The sequence below is a fragment of the Salmo trutta genome, chromosome 14, assembly GCF_901001165.1.
Source record: "Salmo trutta chromosome 14, fSalTru1.1, whole genome shotgun sequence".
Taxonomy (NCBI): Eukaryota; Metazoa; Chordata; class Actinopteri; order Salmoniformes; family Salmonidae; genus Salmo; species Salmo trutta.
The window spans coordinates 674,294-697,557 of NC_042970.1; the positions used below are offsets into that span (position 1 = coordinate 674,294).

General features: G+C 34.3%; 1 protein-coding gene across 1 annotated transcript in view; it reads right to left on the minus strand.

Annotated features, from left to right (window-relative positions):
- Positions 1–23,264, minus strand: part of LOC115207212 (plasma membrane calcium-transporting ATPase 2) — a gene marked incomplete in the record, with an annotated part of 205,447 nt that overhangs the window by 57,644 nt on the left and 124,539 nt on the right. Inside the window, 3 exon segments of the mRNA XM_029774185.1 lie at positions 2,443–2,685; positions 8,763–8,977; positions 12,168–12,249. Of these exon segments, the coding sequence (XP_029630045.1) occupies positions 2,443–2,685; positions 8,763–8,977; positions 12,168–12,249 (540 nt within the window).

Genomic DNA, 23,264 nt, shown 5'->3' on the forward strand with positions numbered 1-23,264 from the left:
ACAAACCTTCCAGAAGAGATATAGACACGGCTACAGTAAGCTAGCCAAGACTTTCATTGTGCAGGCTATTAACAGCAGCCAGCATATTGCTAGTATGTTCACTATTGAAGGTTTACGTTTGTAAATTACTTTCCCTAAAATACATATGCTCAGCGAGTAGACGGCTCTTAACTTCACTCTGGACAGCTCCTGTGTGCTGTCTGAAGGTTTGAGACTTGCAGGAGTGGGTGGTTTTTGAATGAATGGCCAGTCATTGCTCAAATACACATTTAGTCTTCAGTGGTAGACTGTGACAGAGCAGGTAGATGTTGTACTGGAATGCAAAAATGCGCAGAAAAGTTACTGACGAGATCCACTGGCCCGACATTTTTACTGTCCCCAGAAGAGCAGACCGTGAGACTAGCAGTGTTTCCCTGCCATGTCTGGCTTTGTGACTGACAGGTGCCTGTCCTATCAATAGATTGGTAGACAATACGTATCGTTCATTCTAGTGGGAGAGGGCTCGACAGACTTTTATCTGTAAGGGAATTGAAAAGTAGTGTAGTTCATTTAAAGCCGCCATATGTAACTTTTGGGGTGACACACTGATTTCACATAGAAATGTGTGTTATAGATCTGTCATTCTCATTGAAAGCAAGTCTAAAATGCTGTAGATATGTTCTCTATGCGCTACTTCTATGCTTCCCGTTTTTAAGTTGAGTTTTTTGCTTCTTTTACTTTCAGTTTTGTCCACCAGCTTCAAACAGAAGAAAATACAATCTGTTTTGTTATGGAAAATATATTTCCAAACAGTTTAGATGGTACAATGATTATCTACACTTGCTTTGACACATACTGTAAACTGAAATTAGGCAAACTATTATAATTGTAGCAACCATGAAATGGTGGAGCAATTTCTGCATACTCCATCTTTAAATGTAAAAAAGTAGTTGGCTGAAAATGAGTCTGTAATCGACTGTATAACCGACAGCGGCACTAGTGGAAAACACTGATGTTACCAGTAACTTGGTATAGGAGCAGTGTGTAGTAGCACTAGTTTCTTAGGATTTCACCAGTATCTTGGTAATATAGCATGGAAGGTTCTAACCAGTGTCTTGGTAATATAGCGTGGAAGGTTCTTACCAGTATCTTGGTAATATAGCATGGAAGGTTCTTACCAGTATCTTGGTAATATAGCATGGAAGGTTCTTACCAGTATCTTGGTAATATAGCATGGAAGGTTCTTACCAGTATCTTGGTAATATAGCGTGGAAGGTTCTTACCAGTATCTTGGTAATATAGCATGGAAGGTTCTTACCAGTATCTTGGTAATATAGCGTGGAAGGTTCTTACCAGTATCTTGGTAATATAGAGTGGAAAGTTCTTACCAGTATCTTGGTAATATAGCGTGGAAGGTTCTTACCAGTATCTTGGTAATATAGCGTGGAAGGTTCTTACCAGTATCTTGGTAATATAGAGTGGAAAGTTCTTACCAGTATCTTGGTAATATAGCGTGGAAGGTTCTTACCAGTATCTTGGTAATATAGCGTGGAAGATTCTTACCAGTATCTTGGTAATATAGCATGGAAGGTTCTTACCAGTATCTTGGTAATATAGAGTGGAAGGTTCTTACCAGTATCTTGGTAATATAGCGTGGAAGGTTCTTACCAGTATCTTGGTAATATAGCGTGGAAGGTTCTTACCAGTATCTTGGAGCAGTACATAGTATCATACCAGAATCGTATAAGTATTACTGCAGTGTGTGTGTTGTATCTTACCAGTATCTTGGTGGTGTATATGGTATTTTACCAGTATCTTGGTGGTGTATATAGTATTTTACCAGTATCTTGGTGGTATATATAGTATTTTACCAATATCTTGGTGGTGTATATAGTATTTTACCAGTATCTTGGTGGTGTATTTAGTATTTTACCAGTATTTTGGTGGTGTATTTAGTATTTTACCAGTATCTGGGTGGTATATATAGTATTTTACCAATATCTTGGTGGTGTATATAGTATTTGACCAGTATCTTGGTGGTGTATATAGTATTTTACCAGTATCTGGGTGGTGTATTTAGTATTTTCCCAAGTGTATTTAGTATTTTACCAGTATTTTGGTGGTGTATATAGTATTTGACCAGTATCTTGGTGGTGTATATAGTATTTTACCAGTATCTGGGTGGTGTATCTAGTATTTTACCAGTATCTGGGTGGTGTATATAGTATTTTACCAGTATCTTGGTGGTGTATATAGTATCTTACCAGTATCTTGGTGGTGTATATAGTATTTTACCAGTATCTGGGTGGTGTATATAGTATTTTACCAGTATCTGGGTGGTGTATATAGTATTTTACCAGTATCTTGGTGGTGTATATAGTATTTTACCAGTATCTGTGTGGTGAATTTAGTATTTTACCAGTATCTTGGTGGTGTTACTGCAGTGTGTGTGTTGTATCTTACCAGTATCTTGGTGGTGTAGGCGCTGTTGAGGGAGATGGCATTGACCAGTATGTCCAGAGACTTGGCAGTCAGAGCTCCGGGGTCTGGTATCTCCTTATAGTGGACGTCTCCCACGTAGCACGCTACGGCCGTCATGCGGTTGGTGGTCAGAGTGCCAGTCTTGTCGGAGCAGATGGCCGTGGCGTTCCCCATTGTCTCACATGCATCAAGATGGCGAACCAGGTTATTATCCTTCATCATTTTCTGTTGAGGAAATATCAACTATAACTTCACAACAATCTCAACAGAAAAGTTCCTAACTAGAACCCAGCAAACATTCTAGAACGATATGTTGAACTATGTAACATATTTGGATACATAGCTATAGATTAATGGATTGCTAAATCAAATGCACTGATGAGGAAGCATCCCAGAAGGTTCCCAGAACATGTGTTAGGTCGTTCTCATAACACAACTACTGTCCAGGTTGTGGTGATGATTATAGAATGTTTATATACAACATTTTCCTGATGTTTTAAGAACGTTCCTAGAACACATTTAATCACATTTAATAATTGTGATTTAATAATTCTTTAAAGGTTCCCAGAATGTTTCATTAGGTTGTGGGAACAGTCTGGTGGGAACATTGTGGGTACATCACAAAAGTTATGCTCCCAAAACACAAAATCTGTCCATTTGTAGGAATGATTTTACAATGTTTCTTTTAAGGCGCAAAAACATTCATCTGATGTTACTAGAACGTTCTCAGAACACATATAGTCTGTTCTTTAAAGGTTCCCAGAATGTTTAATTAAGTTGTGGGAACGTTGTGTGGGCATAAAAAGAGATATGTTCTCAAAACACAAAAACTGTCCATTTGTGCAGATTATTACAATGTTTCTATTAGGTTGCAACAAACATTGACCTGGTGTTACAAGAACGTTCCCAGAACAAATATTTTTATGTTCTTCAAAAGTTCCTAAAACATTTATTTAGTTTGTGGGAACATTGTGGGGATATGACAAAACACTTAAACGGTCTAGTTTTGCTGATATTCACATAATGTTTGTATCAAGGTGCACAAAACATTAATTTGATGTTGCAAGAGTTTTGGCAGAACATCCTTTCTGAGGTCTTTAAAGGTTCCCAGGACATGTAATTAGGTTGTGGGGAAAAGTGTGGGTACATTACAAGAGATAGGTTTCCAAAACACAAAATATTCCCCAGTTGTGAGGAAATTCATACACTGTTTAAGTTAGGTAACACACCGCATTCCCTTAATGTTGTAAGAATGAAATGTCTGTTTTAATGATGTTTATAGCATATTTGTTTTAGGTTTAACATAATATTCCTTTGATGTTTACACAATATACATTTTACCTTGTCTTTGAGGTTTCTCAGAACATTTCAAGAACATTTAAAAAATATATATTTAAATTTGACCTAATAAAAAATAAAGTAAAACAGATCGGAAAATATCCCCATGATGTTCCACTTCAGATGTAACGGCAGTTCACATTTCAATACTGGTATTGTAGGTGACATAGAGTTACATGGCATGTTCATTTCATTCACAGGACATTTGAACAGTATTTAATCACACAAACACAACCATTTTTTTTTTTACACTTCATATGTTAACAATCTGCACATGTGGGGATTGAACCTGCAATGTTTTGTTTCCTAGCTCATTAAACCTCTGCATCATCAGGGGATAGTTATTTTGAAATTGAGAAAAGGTACAAAAAAAAAGAAAAAAATAATCGTATTAAGTTTGAAGGTTCTGAGTCTGTATTTAAGAAGCATATGAATACACAAGAATAACAGTTATTTAAAAGGCTCTATCCAACTAAAATCATATGTCATAAGACTGTCAACACGTGATGAAGAAAGACAATCCTAAAATACAGTGTTACATGTTCCCAACGAAGAGGTTGGGAACATTTCAATAACTGAGAAATTGCGATCAGTTTCCTGATTGACCATATTTGACTAAAAAAAGAAACACACAAAGCCACTGCTATCCCCTGGTAGCACACAGAGTTAACTATCTGTCACGTCTTGGCCAGCAAAAGGGGTTATTTGTCATTGTAGTTGGTCAGGGCGTGGCAGGGGGTGTTTGTTTTGAGTGGTTGGATATTGTGGGTTTAGGTTCTAGTTTTCTTATTTCTATGTTTATCTATCTTTTCTAGTTCTATGTGAGTTTTGTCAATGACCTCCAATTAGAGGCAGCTGTCTTGTTGTTGTCTCTAATTGGAGGCCATATTTAGTTGTGTTTGTTTTCACTGGGTTTTGTGGGTGGTTGTTTCTGGTATAGTCTACATTTGACATTTACATTTAAGTCATTTAACAGACGCTCTTATCCAGAGTGACTTACAAATTGGTGCATTCACCTTAAGATATCCAGTGGAAAAACCACTTCACAATAGTGCATCTAAATCTTTTTTTTGGGTGGGGGGGGTGGGGGGGGGGGGGGTAGAAGGATACTTTATCCTATCCCAGGTATTCCTTAAAGAGGTGGGGTTTCAGGTGTCTCCGGAAGGGGGTGATTGACTCCGCTGTCCTGGCGTCGTGAGGGAGCTTGTTCCACCATTGGGGTGCCAGAGCAGCGAACAGTTTTGACTGGGCTGAGCGGGAGCTGTGCTTCCTCAGAGGTAGGGAGGCGAGCAGGCCAGAGGTGGATGAACGCAGTGCACTTGTTTGGGTGTAGGGCCTGATCAGAGCCTGAAGGTACGGAGGTGCCGTTCCCCTCACAGCTCCGTAGGCAAGCACCATGGACTTGTAGCGGATGCGAGCTTCAACTGGAAGCCAGTGGAGAGAGCGGAGGAGCGGGGTGACGTGAGAGAACTTGGGAAGGTTGAACACCAGACGGGCTGCGGCGTTCTGGATGAGTTGTAGGGGTTTAATGGCACAGGCTATGCACTTTACTGGACTGTTTTCGTCGTTTGTTTTGTATTGATTAAGTGTTTTCTTTAATAAATAAGAGGATGAGCACTTTTCCCGCTGCGTTTTGGTCCCCCTTCAACGACGAGTGTTACACTATCTGGCTGCAGGTCCAAAGATTGCAGATTCAATTCCACATATTCTATAACCATGTTTCATTAAATAAAATTAAAATTGAGGCTCAGATAAAAATCTCTCTACTCAAAGAGAAGATGTCCAGATGTAAAAATCGAATCAGAAATGCAGAATTTAGACTAAATGTTAAAAAAATTAATATTGTGTAAAAATGTACTGTACAACTTTTTTTTTTAAACACACCCAATATACACTACCGGTCAAAAGTTTTAGAACACCTACTCATTCAAGGGTTTTTCTTTATTTTTACTATTTTCTTCATTGTAGAATAATAGTGAAGACATCAAAACTGTGAGTAACACATATGGAATCATCTAGTAACCAAAAAAGTGTTAAACAAATCAAAATATATTATATATTCTTCAAATAGCCACCCTTTGCCTTGATGACAGCTTTGCACACGCTTGGCATTCTCTCAACCAGCTTCTTGAGGTAGTTACCTGGAATGTATTTCAATTAACAGATGTGCGTTCTTAAAAGTTAATTTGTGGAATTTCTTTCCTTCTTAATGCGTTTCAGCCAATCAGTTTTGATGTGACAAGGTGCAGTAGGGGGGGAATACAGAAGACAGCTCTATTTGGTAAAAGACCAAGTTCATATTATGGCAAGAACAGCTCAAATAAGCAAAGAGAAATGACGGTACATCATTACTTTAAGACATGAAGGTCAGTCAATACAGAAAATTTCAATAACTTTGAAAGTTTCCTCAAGTGCAGTTGCAAAAACCATCAAGCGCTATGATGAAACTGGCTCTCATGAGGACCACCACAGGAATGGAATATCCAGAGTTACTTCTGCTACAGAGGATACGTTCATTAGAGTTACCAGCCTCAGAAATTGCAGCCCAAATAAATGCAATAAACCACTACTAAAGGACACCAATAAGAAGAAGAGATTTGGTTGGGCCAAGAAACACGAGCAATAGACATCAGACCGGAGGAAATCTGTCCTTTGGTCTGGAGTCCACATTTGAGATTTTTGGTTCCAACCACCGTCTTTGTGAGATGCGGTGTTGGTGAATGGATGATCCCTGCATGTGTGGTTCCCACCATAAAGCATGGGGGAGGAGGTGTGATGGTGTGGGTGTGCTTTGCAGGTGACACTGTCTGTGATTTATTTAGAATTCAAGGCACAATTAACCATCATGGCTACCACAGCATTCTGCAGCGATACGCCATCCCATCTGGTTTGGGCTTAGTGGGACTATCATTTGTTTTTCAACAGGACAATGACCCAACACACCTCAAGGCTGTGTAAGGGCTATTTTACCAAGAAGGAGAGTGATGGAGTGCTGCATCAGATGACCTGGCCTCCACAATCACCCGACCTCAACCAAATTGAGATGGTTTGTGATGAGTCGGGACACAGAGTGAAGGAAAAGCAGACAACAACTGCTCAGCGTATGTGGAAACTCCTTCAAGACTGTTGGAAAAGCATTCCAGGTGAAGCTGGTTGAGAGAATGCGAAGATTGTGCAAAGCTGTCATCAATGCAAAGAGTGGCTATATAAAATATGTTTTGATTAGTTTTACACTTTTTTTGGTTACTACATGATTCCATATGTGTTATTTCATTGTTGTGATGACTTCACTATTATTCCACAATGTAAAAAATTGTAAAAATTAAGAAAAACCCTGGAATGAGTAGGTGTTCTAACACTTTTGACCGGTAGTGTAATTTCTACTTGGAAATGCTTGACATGATCCCCCTCTGTCTTATTTTTCATGATCTGAACAGCAACAGTGATCCTAGATCAGCACTCATAGTCTTGGATATCTTGTAAATATGGGCCCAGAAGTGATGGTGAATAACCCAGTTATCAGTATATCCCTGGGTTAGTCATGCGTAAGTCGGCTAAAAAGGAAGCGTAGAATTCCTGATTACTAGATACAGGAATACTGGCTATACTTTATACTGAAAGAAGACGATGAAAGAGAGATTCCCTGGTGGCGCACAGGATAAAACATCGCAGGTTCAATCCCCACATGTTCAGATTCTCAACATATGGCGTGTAAAAAAAAGATGGTTCTGTTTGTATAATTAAATGTTGCTCAAATGTCCTATGAATGAAATTCAAATGCCATGTGTCTCTATATGTTTTTTTCTATATGAGAACTACCATTAAATCTGAATAGAAATGTAATGGGGGTGTATTTCAAACTGCTTAATTTGCATGCTGAGAATGTTTCGGTTTTGAAGTTAAACTTAAATATAGCATTTTCTAAATGTTCTGAGGACGTCCAAGACAAGGCAAAATGTATAGTGTATTAACATCAATGGAATATTAAGTTAATAAAACATAATAATAATACAATATTATGTAAACCTAAAACAAATATCCTGTGAAATTCATAAAAACTGATTTATTTAATTCTTACAACATTAAGGGAATGTCCCCTGCTACCTAACTTAAAAACATTGTACGAATGTCATCACATCTGAGCATATTTTGTGTTTTGGGAACCTATCTCTTGTCATGTCTCCACCATGTTACCACAATCTAATGAAGAAAAAAAAGGATGTTTTGTCAACATTCTTGCAACATCAAAGGAATGTTTTGTGCACCCTGGTACAAACATTATCTGAATGTCAACGCAAGCGGACAGTTTCAGTTTTTTGGGGAACATATCTCTTAACATGTCCCCACAACGTTCCCACAACTTACTGAAACATTCTGGGAGAATTTAAAGAACAGACAAAATGTGTTCTGGGAACGTTCTTGTAACATCAGATGAATGTTTTTTTTGCACACTAAAAGAAACATTGTAGAATCATCCTCACAACTGCTTAGTTTTGATATTTTGGGAACATATCTTTTATGATGTACCCACAACATTCCCACAACATTCCCACAACCTAATGAAACATTCTGGGAACTTTTTAAAGAACAGATTAAAAGCATTACAGGAACGTTCTTGCAACATCGGGCAAATGTTTTATATAAACATATTAACTTTTGGGTATTGTTCTGTGACGGTTGTTACATATGTTGTGCACAACATTTTAGTGAATGTCAGGAGAACATTCCAAGGATATTTAATGTAAAACATTTTTGATAAATTACATAGATTTTTTATCAAGAAACATTCCTTTTTGGATGTTATCAACCTAGACGTTAGATTAAAAACCCTTACTAGAACTTAATGGGAATCTAATGTTCTGGGAATGTTCCCCGGTTTACTGGGATCATTCTCATCATTCCACGATTGACACTTCTAATTGGTCAGAAATAAAATATAAGACAAAAGGCAGAAAATGTGTCACCTTGACAGAGTAGGCCAGGGAGATGGTGACGGCCAGGGGTAGCCCCTCGGGTACAGCCACCACCAGCACGGTGACACCGATGATGAAGAACTTGACAAAGTACTGGACATAGATGGGGGTGCACTCCGTCAGCCACGGCCTCTTCTGCAGGACGAAGTTGTCCACAGCAAAGTACAGCACCAGGATGATCACTGTGATGGCTGACATCACCAGACCTGGATGGACAAGGACAAGGAGAAAGTTCATCTACTCTATTCTACTGTACTCTTCCTATATATTCTATTCTGCTCTACTCTATTCTACTGTACTCTACTCTACTGTAATCTACTCTACTGTACTCTTCCTATATATTCTATTCTGCTCTACTCTATTCTACTGTACTCTACTCTACTGTAATCTACTCTACTGTAATCTACTCTACTGTAATCTACTCTACTGTACTCTTCCTATATATTCTATTCTGTTCTACTCCATTCTACTCTACTCTATTACATTCTAATGTATTATATTCTACTGTACTCTATTCTGTTCTACTCTACTCTACTCTACTCTACTCTACTCTACTCTACTCTACTCTACTCTACTCTACTGTAGTCTACTCTACTCTACCTCCACTGTACTGTACTCTACTCGACCCCACTGTACTGTACTGTACTGTAGTCTACTCTACTGTAGTCTACTCTACTGTAGTCTACTCTACTCTACTGTAGTCTACTCTACTGTAGTCTACTCTACTCTACTGTAGTCTACTCTACTCTACTCTACTCTACTCTACTCTACTCTACTGTAGTCTACTCTACTCTACCCCACTGTACTGTACTCTATTCTACCCCACTGTACTGTACTCTACTCTACTGTACTCTACTCTACCCCACTGTACTGTACTCTACTCTACTCTACTCTACTGTAGTCTACTCTACCCCACTGTACTGTACTCTATTCTACCCCACTGTACTCTACACTACTCTACCACACTGTACTGTACTCTACTCTACTCTACTCTACTGTAGTCTACTCTACTCTACTCTACTGTAGTCTACTCTACTGTACTCTACTCTACTCTACTGTACTCTACCCCACTGTACTGTACTGTATTATACTGTACTCTACTCTACTGTAGTCTACTCTACCCCACTGTACTCTACTCTACTCTACCCCCACTGTACTGTACTCTACTCTACCCCACTGTACTGTACTCTACTCTACCCCACTGTACTGTACTCTACTCTATTCTACCCCAGTGTACTGTACTCTACTCTACTCTACTCTGCTCTACTCTACCCCACTGTACTGTACTCTACTCTACTGTACTCTACTGTAGGCTACTGTAGTCCACTGTACTCTACTCTACTCTACTCTACTCTGCTCTACTCTACCCCACTGTACTCTACTCTACTCTACTCTACTCTACTCTACTCTACTCTACTCTACAGTAGTCTATTCTACCCCACTGTACTCTACTCTACTCTACCACACTGTACTCTTCTCTACTCTACTCTACTCTACCCCACTGTACTGTACTCTACTCTACTGTACTCTACTGTAGGCTACTGTAGTCTACCCCACTGTACTGTACTCTAATCTATTGTACTCTACTGTACTCTACTCTACTCTACCCTACTGTACTCTACCCCACTGCACTGTACTCTACTCTACTGTACTCTACCCTACTGTACTCTACCCCACTGCACTGTACTCTACTCTACCCCACTGTACTGTACTCTACTCTAGTCTACTCTACCCCACTGTACTCTACTCTACTCTACTCTACTCCACTCTACTGTAGTCTACTCTACTGTACTCTACTGTAGTCTACTCTACTGTACTCTACCCCACTGTACTCTACTGTACTCTACTGTACTCTACCCCACTCTACTCTACTCTACTCTACTCTAGTCAACCCCACTGTACTGTACTGTACTCTACACTACTCTACCCCACTGTACTGTACTGTACTGTACTCTACTCTACTCTACTGTACTCTAATGTGCTGTACTGTACTCTACTCTAATGTACTCTAATGTGCTGTACTGTACTCTACTCTACTGTACTCTACTCTACTATACTCTACTGTACTCTACTCTACTGTACTCTACTCTACTATACTCTACTGTACTCTTCTGTACTCTACTGTACTGTACTGTACTGTCCTCTACTCTACTGTACTCTAATGTGCTGTACTGTACTGTACTCTAATGTACTCTAATGTGCTGTGCTCTACTCTACTCTACTGTACTCTACTCTACTATACTCTACTGTACTCTACTCTACTCTACTATACTCTACTGTACTCTTCTGTACTCTACTGTACTCTTCTGTACTGTACTGTACTCTACTGTACTGTACTGTACTCTACTCTACTCTACTGTACTCTAATGGGCTGTACTGTACTCTACTCTACTCCACTGTACTGTTCTCTACTCTACTCTACTGTACTCTACTCTACTGTACTCTACTGTGCTCTACTCTTCTGTGCTCTAGTCTACTCTACTGTGCTCTACTCTACTGTACTCCAGTACAGTGCTGTGATGGCTGACATTACCAGAGCTGGAGAATGACAAAGACAAGCCTAGTGGTTAGAGAGGCAGGTAGCCTAGTGGTTAGAGAGGCAGGTAGCCTAGTGGTTAGAGAGGCAGGTAGCCTAGTGGTTAGAGGAGGCAGGTGGCCTAGTGGTTAGAGGAGGCAGGTGGCCTAGTGGTTAGAGGCAGGCAGCCTAGTGGTTAGAGCAGGTAGCCTAGTGGTTAGAGACGCAGGTAGCCTAGTGGTTAGAGACGCAGGTAGCCTAGTGGTTAGAGACGCAGGTAGCCTAGTGGTTAGAGCAGGTAGCCTAGTGGTTAGAGCAGGTAGCCTAGTGGTTAGAGCAGGTAGCCTAGTGGGTAGAGAGGCAGGTAGCCTAGTGGTTAGAGCAGGTAGCCTAGTGGTTAGAGACGCAGGTAGCCTAGTGGTTAGAGACGCAGGTAGCCTAGTGGTTAGAGACGCAGGTAGCCTAGTGGTTAGAGCAGGTAGCCTAGTGGTTAGAGCAGGTAGCCTAGTGGTTAGAGAGGCAGGTAGCCTAGTGGTTAGAGCAGGTAGCCTAGTGGTTAGAGCAGGTAGCCTAGTGGTTAGAGCAGGTAGCCTAGTGGTTAGAGCGTTGGACTAGTAACTGAAATGTTGCAAGATCGAATCCCTGAGCTGAGAAGGTAAAAATCTGTCGTTCTGCCCCTGAACAAGGCAGTTAACCCCACTGTTCCCCGATAGGCCGTCATTGAAATTAAGAATTTGTGCCTAGTTAAATAAAGGTAACAAAAAATGCAACTTCACAAATCAACAGCAGCAGCAATGCATTAAATATGTATCTCTGTGATTCCACATCAACCTTTCAAAGTATTGATTATGCATTATATCATATTGATTGATCTGCCGTACCTGCTTTGCCGATCTGAACAGCCAGCTTGGTCAGTTTCCCCTGGAGGACAGACTTCTCTTTTTTGGAGACATTTGCTTTCTTCTTCTCCTTCTCCTCCGTCTCCCCTCCCTCGGCGCTCTTCAGAGGCTGCATCTCCATGGCAGCCGCTCCGTCCTGCTTCTTCACTGAAACAACCAGAGGAACACAAAGACAGTGGTTAATATAGGATTGGGGCCTTCCCTAGTCTTTTCGGGGCCGAAGTGAAATTTGTTTTTTTGTGGTCCCCCCCTTGACGGCAGAGAGAAACATGTCAGTTTTAAAGTTAATTTCCTGCCATTCTACACTTTTTGCCATGTGGCATAGACAAAATGTTGCAGTTTTAAAGCAAGTTTTCTGCATGTTCTACACATTTTGCCATGGGGCAAAGTGAACATTTTAAAATGTTCTAACACATGGGGCAGAGAGATATTTTTTGCAGTTTGAAAGGAAGTCTTCCACATTTCTACACATTTTGCCATGGGACGGAGAGAAAATGTTTCAAATTCATAACACATTTCATTTATTTCATTTTGTGATTAGAGAGAGAAATGTGTGCAGTTTAAAGCTAATTTCCTGCAACTCTACAGATGTTGCCATGACTTATGCCATGTTAATATGATATCTGAATGAGACTGACTAACAAAATCAATGGGGGCCCCCCCTGGAGGTCAGGGCCCCCATGGAGGTCAGGGCCCCCCTGGAGGTCAGGGCCCCCCTGGAGGTCAGGGCCCCCGGTTGGTAGTTGGCCATGATTACTACCAGTTCATATAACTGGCTGCTAGAATAACGTACCAATCTAAAACATGTTAGCTGACATGGCTAACATGGCTAACATGGCTAACATGGCTAACATAGCTGACATGGCTAACATGGCTGACATGGCTGACATGGCTAACATAGCTGACATGGCTAACATGGCTAACATAGCTAACATAGCTAACATGGCTAACATGGCTAACATAGCTGACATGGCTAACATAGCTAACATGGCTAACATAGCTAACATGGCTAACATGGCTAACATGGCTAACATAGCTAACATAGCTAACATGGCTAACATAGCTAACATGGCTAATAAAGCTAACATGGCTAACATGGCTAACATAGCTAACATAGCTAACATGGCTAATCGAGTGACTGTCTAATGACTGACAAAACAATAGAGAAACTTCTGATGAAGAACCCAATGTTGAACTCACACCTTGTGTATTCTACAATTCTAACTCTCAATAGTAAGATGAGTATATATGTATACAGTATTTACAGTATATACATACACTAAATGGCCAAAAAACCACACAGCAATGCAATCTTCATAGACAAACATTGTCAGTAGAATGGCCTTACTGAAGAGCTCAGTGATATTAAACTTGGCAACGTCATAGGATGCCACCTTTCCAGCCAGTCAGTTTTCCAACAAGCGCATATACGGCATGTCAAAATTGCCTGTACTAGATTAGTCCTATATGATAGATTTAGTCCTATATGATAGATTAGTCCTATATGATAGATTTAGTCCTATAAACTAGATTAGTCCTATACAATAGAATTAGTCCTATATGATAGATTAGTTCTATATGATAGATTATATGATAGATTTAGTCCTATATGACAGATTATATGATAGATTAGTCCTATATTATAGATTATATGATAGATTAGTCCTAAATGATAGATTAGTCCTATATGATAGATTAGTCCTATATGATAAATTAGTCCTATACGACAGATTATATGATAGATTTAGTCCTATATGATAGATTAGTCCTATATGATACATTATATGATAGATTTAGTCCTATATGATAGATTTAGTCCTATATGATAGATTTAGTCCTAAATGATAGATTAGTCCTATATGATAGATTAGTCCTATACGATAGATTTAGTCCTATAAACTAGATTAGTCCTATACAATAGAATTAGTCCTATATGACACATTATATGATAGATTAGTCCTATATGATAGATTAGTCCTATATGATAGATTATATGATAGATTTAGTCCTATATGACAGATTATATGATAGATTAGTCCTATATGATAGATTATATGATAGATTAGTCCTATATGATAGATTAGTCCTATATGATTGATTATATGATAGATATAGTCCTATATGACAGAATATATGATAGATTAGTCCTATATGATAGATTATATGATAGATTAGTCCTATATGATAGATTATATGATAGATTTAGTCCTATATGATAGATTAGTCCTATATGATACATTATATGATAGATTTAGTCCTATATGATAGATTAGTCCTACATGATAGATTTAGTCCTATATGATAGATTTAGTCCTATATGATAGATTAGTCCTATATGATAGATTAGTCCTATACGATAGATTTAGTCCTATAAACTAGATTAGTCCTATACAATAGAATTAGTCCTATATGACACATTATATGATAGATTAGTCCTATATGATAGATTAGTCCTATATGATAGATTATATGATAGATTTAGTCCTATATGACAGATTATATGATAGATTAGTCCTATATGATAGATTAGTCCTATATGATTGATTATATGATAGATTTAGTCCTATATGACAGAATATATGATTGATTAGTCCTATATGATAGATTATATGATAGATTAGTCCTATATGATAGATTATATGATAGATTAGTCCTATATGATAGATTAGTCCTATATGATAGATTAGTCCTATATGATAGATTAGTCCTATATGATAGATTTAGTCCTATACGACAGATTATATGAATGATTTAGTCCTATATGATAGATTAGTCCTATATGATACATTATATGATAGATTAGTCCTATATGATAGATTTAGTCCTATATGAAAGATTTAGTCCTATATGATAGATTATGTAATAGATTAGTCCTACATGATAGATTTAGTCATATATGATAGATTTAGTCCTATATGATAGATTTAGTCCTACATGATAGATTTAGTCCTATATGATAGATTATGTGATAGATTAGTCCTACATGATAGATTTAGTCCTCTATGATAGATTAGTCCTATATGATAGATTAGTCCTATATGATAGATTATATGATAGATTTAGTCCTATATGATAGATTAGTCCTATATGATAGATTAGTCCTATATGATAGATTAGTCCTATATGATAGATTATATGATAGATTTAGTCCTATATGATAGATTAGTCCTATATGATAGATTTAGTCCTATATGATAGATTATATGATATATTTAGTCCTATATGATAAATTAGTCCTATATGATAGATTTAGTCCTATATTATAGATTATATGATAGATTTAGTCCTATATGATAGATTAGTCCTATATGATAGATTAGTCCTATATGATAGATTTAGTCCTATATGATAGATTATATGATATATTTAGTCCTATATGATAAATTAGTCCTATATGATAGATTTAGTCCTATATGATAGATTATATGATAGATTAGTCCTATATGATAGATTAGTCCTATATGATAGATTATATGATAGATTAGTCCTATATGATAGATTAGTCTTATATGATAGATTATATGATAGATTAGTTCTATATGATAGATTATATGATAGATTAGCCCTTTTTGATATATTAGTCCTATATGATAGATTAGTCCTATATTATAGATTAGTCCTATATGATAGATTAGCCCTATATGATAGATTTAGTCCTATATGATAGATTTAGTCCTATATTATAGATTAGTCCTATATGATAGATTTAGTCCTACATGATAGATTAGTCCTATATGATAGATTATATGATAGATTTAGTCCTATATGACAGATTATATGATATATTAGTCCTATATGATAGATTATATGATAGATTAGTCCTATATGATAGATTAGTCCTATATGATAGATTAGTCCTATACGACAGATTATATGATAGATTTAGTCCTATATGATAGATTAGTCCTATATGATACATTATATGATAGATTAGTCCTATATGATAGATTTAGTCCTATATGATAGATTTAGTCCTATATGATAGATTATGTGATAGATTAGTCCTACATGATAGATTTAGTCCTATATGATAGATTTAGTCCTATATGATAGATTTAGTCCTACATGATAGATTTAGTCCTATATGATAGATTATGTGATAGATTAGTCCTAAATGATAGATTTAGTCCTCTATGATAGATTAGTCCTATATGATAGATTTAGTCCTATATGATAGATTAGTCCTATATGATAGATTTAGTCCTATATGATAGATTATATGATATATTTAGTCCTATATGATAAATTAGTCCTATATGATAGATTTAGTCATATATGATAGATTATATGATATATTTAGTCCTATATGATAAATTAGTCCTATATGATAGATTTAGTCCTATATGATAGATTAGACCTATATGATAGATTAGTCCTATATGATAGATTAGTCCTATATGATAGATTAGTCCTATACGACAGATTACATGATAGATTTAGTCCTATATGATAGATTAGTCCTATATGATACATTATGATAGATTAGTCCTATATGATAGATTTAGTCCTATATGATAGATTATGTGATAGATTAGTCCTACATGATAGATTTAGTCCTATATGATAGATTTAGTCCTATATGATAGATTTAGTCCTACATGATAGATTTAGTCCTATATGATAGATTATGTGATAGATTAGTCCTACATGATAGTTTTAGTCCTATATGATAGATTTAGTCCTACATGATAGATTTAGTCCTATATGATAGATTATGTGATAGATTAGTCCTACATGATAGATTTAGTCCTCTATGATAGATTAGTCCTATATGATAGACTAGTCCTATATGATAGATTATATGATAGATTTAGTCCTATATGATAGATTAGTCCTATATGATAGATTTAGTCCTATATGATAGATTATATGATATATTTAGTCCTATATGATAAATTAGTCCTATATGATAGATTTAGTCCTATATGATAGATTATATGATAGATTTAGTCCTATATGATAGATTAGTCCTATATGATAGATTAGTCCTATATGATAGATTAGTCCAATATGATAGATTTAGTCGTATATGATAGATTAGTCCTAAATGATAGATTATATGATAGATTAGTCCTATATGATAGATTAGTCTTATATGATAGATTATATGATAGATTAGTTCTATATGATAGATTATATGATAGATTAGCCCTTTTGATATATTAGTCCTATATGATAGATTAGTCCTATATTATAGATTAGTCCTATATGATAGATTAGCCCTATATGATAGATTTAGTCCTATATGATAGATTTAGTCCTATATTATAGACTATTCCTATATGATAGATTTAGTCCTACATGATAGATTAGTCCTATATGATAGATTATATGATAGATTTAGTCCTATATGACAGATTATATGATATATTAGTCCTATATGATAGATTATATGATAGATTAGTCCTATATGATAGATTATATGATAGATTAGTCCTATATGATAGATCAGTCCTATATGATAGATTAGTCCTATACGACAGATTATATGATAGATTTAGTCCTATATGATAGATTAGTCCTATATGATACATTATATGATAGATTAGTCCTATATGATAGATTTAGTCCTATATGATAGATTATGTGATAGATTAGTCCTACATGATAGATTTAGTCCAATATGATAGATTTAGTCCTATATGATAGATTTAGTCCTACATGATAGATTTAGTCCTATATGATAGATTATGTGATAGATTAGTCCTACATGATAGATTTAGTCCTCTATGATAGATTAGTCCTATATGATAGATTTAGTCCTATATGATAGATTAGTCCTATATGATGGATTTAGTCCTATATGATAGATTATATGATATATTTAGTCCTATATGATAAATTAGTCCTATATGATAGATTTAGTCATATATGATAGATTACATGATAGATTTAGTCCTATATGATAGATTAGTCATATATGATAGATTAGTCCTATATGATAGATTAGTCCTATATGATAGATTTAGTCCTATACGACAGATTATATGAATGATTTAGTCCTATATGATAGATTAGTCCTATATGATACATTATATGATAGATTAGTCCTATATGATAGATTTAGTCCTATATGATAGATTTAGTCCTATATGATAGATTATGTAATAGATTAGTCCTACATGATAGATTTAGTCCTATATGATAGATTTAGTCCTATATGATAGATTTAGTCCTACATGATAGATTTAGTCTTATATGATAGATTATGTGATAGATTAGTCCTACATGATAGATTTAGTCCTATATGATAGATTTAGTCCTATATGATAGATTATGTGATAGATTAGTCCTACATGATAGATTTAGTCCTCTATGATAGATTAGTCCTATATGATAGATTAGTCCTATATGATAGATTATATGATAGATTTAGTCCTCTATGATAGATTAGTCCTCTATGATAGATTAGTCCTATATGATAGATTAGTCCAATATGATAGATTATATGATAGATTTAGTCCTATATGATAGATTACTCCTATATGATAGATTAGTCCTATATGATAGATTAGTCCTATATGATAGATTATATGATAGATTAGTCCTATATGATAGATTAGTCCTATATGATAGATTATATGATAGATTAGTCCTATATGATAGATTAGTTTTATATGATAGATTATATGATAGATTAGATCTATATGATAGATTATATGATAGATTAGCCCTTTTTGATATATTAGTCCTATATGATAGATTAGTCCTATATTATAGATTAGTCCTATATGATAGATTAGCCCTATATGATAGATTTAGTCCTATATCATAGATTTAGTCCTATATGATAGATTTAGTCCTACATGATAGATTAGTCCTATATGATAGATTATATGATAGATTTAGTCCTATATGACAGATTATATGATGTATTAGTCCTATATGATAGATTATATGATAGATTAGTCCTATATGATAGATTAGTCCTATATGATAGATTAGTCCTATACTACAGATTATATGATAGATTCAGTCAAATATGATAGATTAGTCCTATATGATACATTATATGATAGATTAGTCCTATATGATAGATTTAGTCCTATATGATAGATTTAGTCCTATATGATAGATTATGTGATAGATTAGTCCTACATGATAGATTTAGTCCTATATGATAGATTTAGTCCTATATGATAGATTTAGTCCTACATGATAGATTTAGTCCTATATGATAGATTATGTGATAGATTAGTCCTACATGATAGATTAAGTCCTCTATGATAGATTAGTCCTATATGATAGATTTAGTCCTATATGATAGATTAGTCCTATATGATAGATTTAGTCCTATATGATAGATTATATGATATATTTAGTCCTATATGATAAATTAGTCCTATATGATAGATTTAGTCATATATGATAGATTATATGATATATTTAGTCCTATATGATAAATTAGTCCTATATGATAGATTTAGTCCTATATGATAGATTAGTCCTATATGATAGATTTAGTCCTATATGATAGATTATATGATATATTTAGTCCTATATGATAAATTAGTCCTATATGATAGATTAGTCCTATATGATAGATTAGTCCTATATGATAGATTAGTCCTATATGATAGATTAGTCCTATACGACAGATTATATGATAGATTTAGTCCTATATGATAGATTAGTCCTATATGATACATTATGATAGATTAGTCCTATATGATAGATTTAGTCCTATATGATAGATTATGTGATAGATTAGTCCTACATGATAGATTTAGTCCTATATGATAGATTAGTCCAATATGATAGATTTAGTCGTATATGATAGATTAGTCCTAAATGATAGATTATATGATAGATTAGTCCTATATGATAGATTAGTCCTATATGATAGATTAGTCCTATACGACAGATTATATGATAGATTTAGTCCTATATGATAGATTAGTCCTATATGATACATTATATGATAGATTAGTCCTATATGATAGATTTAGTCCTATATGATAGATTTAGTCCTATATGATAGATTATGTGATAGATTAGTCCTACATGATAGATTTAGTCCTATATGATAGATTTAGTCCTATATGATAGATTTAGTCCTACATGATAGATTTAGTCCTATATGATAGATTATGTGATAGATTAGTCCTACATGATAGATTTAGTCCTATATGATAGATTTAGTCCTATATGATAGATTTAGTCCTACATGATAGATTTAGTCCTATATGATAGATTATGTGATAGATTAGTCCTACATGATAGATTAAGTCCTCTATGATAGATTAGTCCTATATGATAGATTTAGTCCTATATGATAGATTAGTCCTATATGATAGATTTAGTCCTATATGATAGATTATATGATATATTTAGTCCTATATGATAAATTAGTCCTATATGATAGATTTAGTCATATATGATAGATTATATGATATATTTAGTCCTATATGATAAATTAGTCCTATATGATAGATTTAGTCCTATATGATAGATTAGTCCTATATTATAGATTTAGTCCTATATGATAGATTATATGATATATTTAGTCCTATATGATAAATTAGTCCTATATGATAGATTAGACCTATATGATAGATTAGTCCTATATGATAGATTAGTCCTATATGATAGATTAGTCCTATATGATAGATTAGTCCTATACGACAGATTATATGATAGATTTAGTCCTATATGATAGATTAGTCCTGTATGATACATTATGATAGATTAGTCCTATATGATAGATTTAGTCCTATATGATAGATTATGTGATAGATTAGTCCTACATGATAGATTTAGTCCTATATGATAGATTAGTCCAATATGATAGATTTAGTCGTATATGATAGATTAGTCCTAAATGATAGATTATATGATAGATTAGTCCTATATGATAGATTAGTCCTATATGATAGATTAGTCCTATACGACAGATTATATGATAGATTTAGTCCTATATGATAGATTAGTCCTATATGATACATTATATGATAGATTAGTCCTATATGATAGATTTAGTCCTACATGATAGATTTAGTCCTATATGATAGATTATGTGATAGATTAGTCCTAAATGATAGATTTAGTCCTCTATGATAGATTAGTCCTATATGATAGATTTAGTCCTATATGATAGATTAGTCCTATATGATAGATTTAGTCCTATATGATAGATTATATGATATATTTAGTCCTATATGATAAATTAGTCCTATATGATAGATTTAGTCATATATGATAGATTATATGATATATTTAGTCCTATATGATAAATTAGTCCTATATGATAGATTTAGTCCTATATGATAGATTAGACCTATATGATAGATTAGTCCTATATGATAGATTAGTCCTATATGATAGATTAGTCCTATACGACAGATTATATGATAGATTTAGTCCTATATGATAGATTAGTCCTATATGATACATTATGATAGATTAGTCCTATATGATAGATTTAGTCCTATATGATAGATTATGTGATAGATTAGTCCTACATGATAGATTTAGTCCTATATGATAGATTTAGTCCTATATGATAGATTTAGTCCTACATGATAGATTTAGTCCTATATGATAGATTATGTGATAGATTAGTCCTACATGATAGTTTTAGTCCTATATGATAGATTTAGTCCTACATGATAGATTTAGTCCTATATGATAGATTATGTGATAGATTAGTCGTACATGATAGATTTAGTCCTCTATGATAGATTAGTCCTATATGATAGACTAGTCCTATATGATAGATTATATGATAGATTTAGTCCTATATGATAGATTAGTCCTATATGATAGATTTAGTCCTATATGATAGATTATATGATATATTTAGTCCTATATGATAAATTAGTCCTATATGATAGATTTAGTCCTATATGATAGATTATATGATAGATTTAGTCCTATATGATAGATTAGTCCTATATGATAGATTAGTCCTATATGATAGATTAGTCCAATATGATAGATTTAGTCGTATATGATAGATTAGTCCTAAATGATAGATTATATGATAGATTAGTCCTATATGATAGATTAGTCTTATATGATAGATTATATGATAGATTAGTTCTATATGATAGATTATATGATAGATTAGCCCTTTTTGATATATTAGTCCTATATGATAGATTAGTCCTATATTATAGATTAGTCCTATATGATAGATTAGCCCTATATGATAGATTTAGTCCTATATGATAGATTTAGTCCTATATTATAGACTATTCCTATATGATAGATTTAGTCCTACATGATAGATTAGTCCTATATGATAGATTATATGATAGATTTAGTCCTATATGACAGATTATATGATATATTAGTCCTATATGATAGATTATATGATAGATTAGTCCTATATGATAGATTATATGATAGATTAGTCCTATATGATAGATTAGTCCTATATGATAGATTAGTCCTATACGACAGATTATATGATAGATTTAGTCCTATATGATAGATTAGTCCTATATGATACATTATATGATAGATTAGTCCTATATGATAGATTTAGTCCTATATGATAGATTATGTGATAGATTAGTCCTACATGATAGATTTAGTCCTATATGATAGATTTAGTCCTATATGATAGATTTAGTCCTACATGATAGATTTAGTCCTATATGATAGATTATGTGATAGATTAGTCCTAAATGATAGATTTAGTCCTCTATGATAGATTAGTCCTATATGATAGATTTAGTCCTATATGATAGATTAGTCCTATATGATAGATTTAGTCCTATATGATAGATTATATGATATATTTAGTCCTATATGATAAATTAGTCCTATATGATAGATTTAGTCATATATGATAGATTATATGATATATTTAGTCCTATATGATAAATTAGTCCTATATGATAGATTTAGTCCTATATGATAGATTAGTCCTATATGATAGATTAGTCCTATATGATAGATTAGTCCTATACGACAGATTATATGATAGATTTAGTCCTATATGATAGATTAGTCCTATATGATACATTATGATAGATTAGTCCTATATGATAGATTTAGTCCTATATGATAGATTATGTGATAGATTAGTCCTACATGATAGATTTAGTCCTATATGATAGATTTAGTCCTATA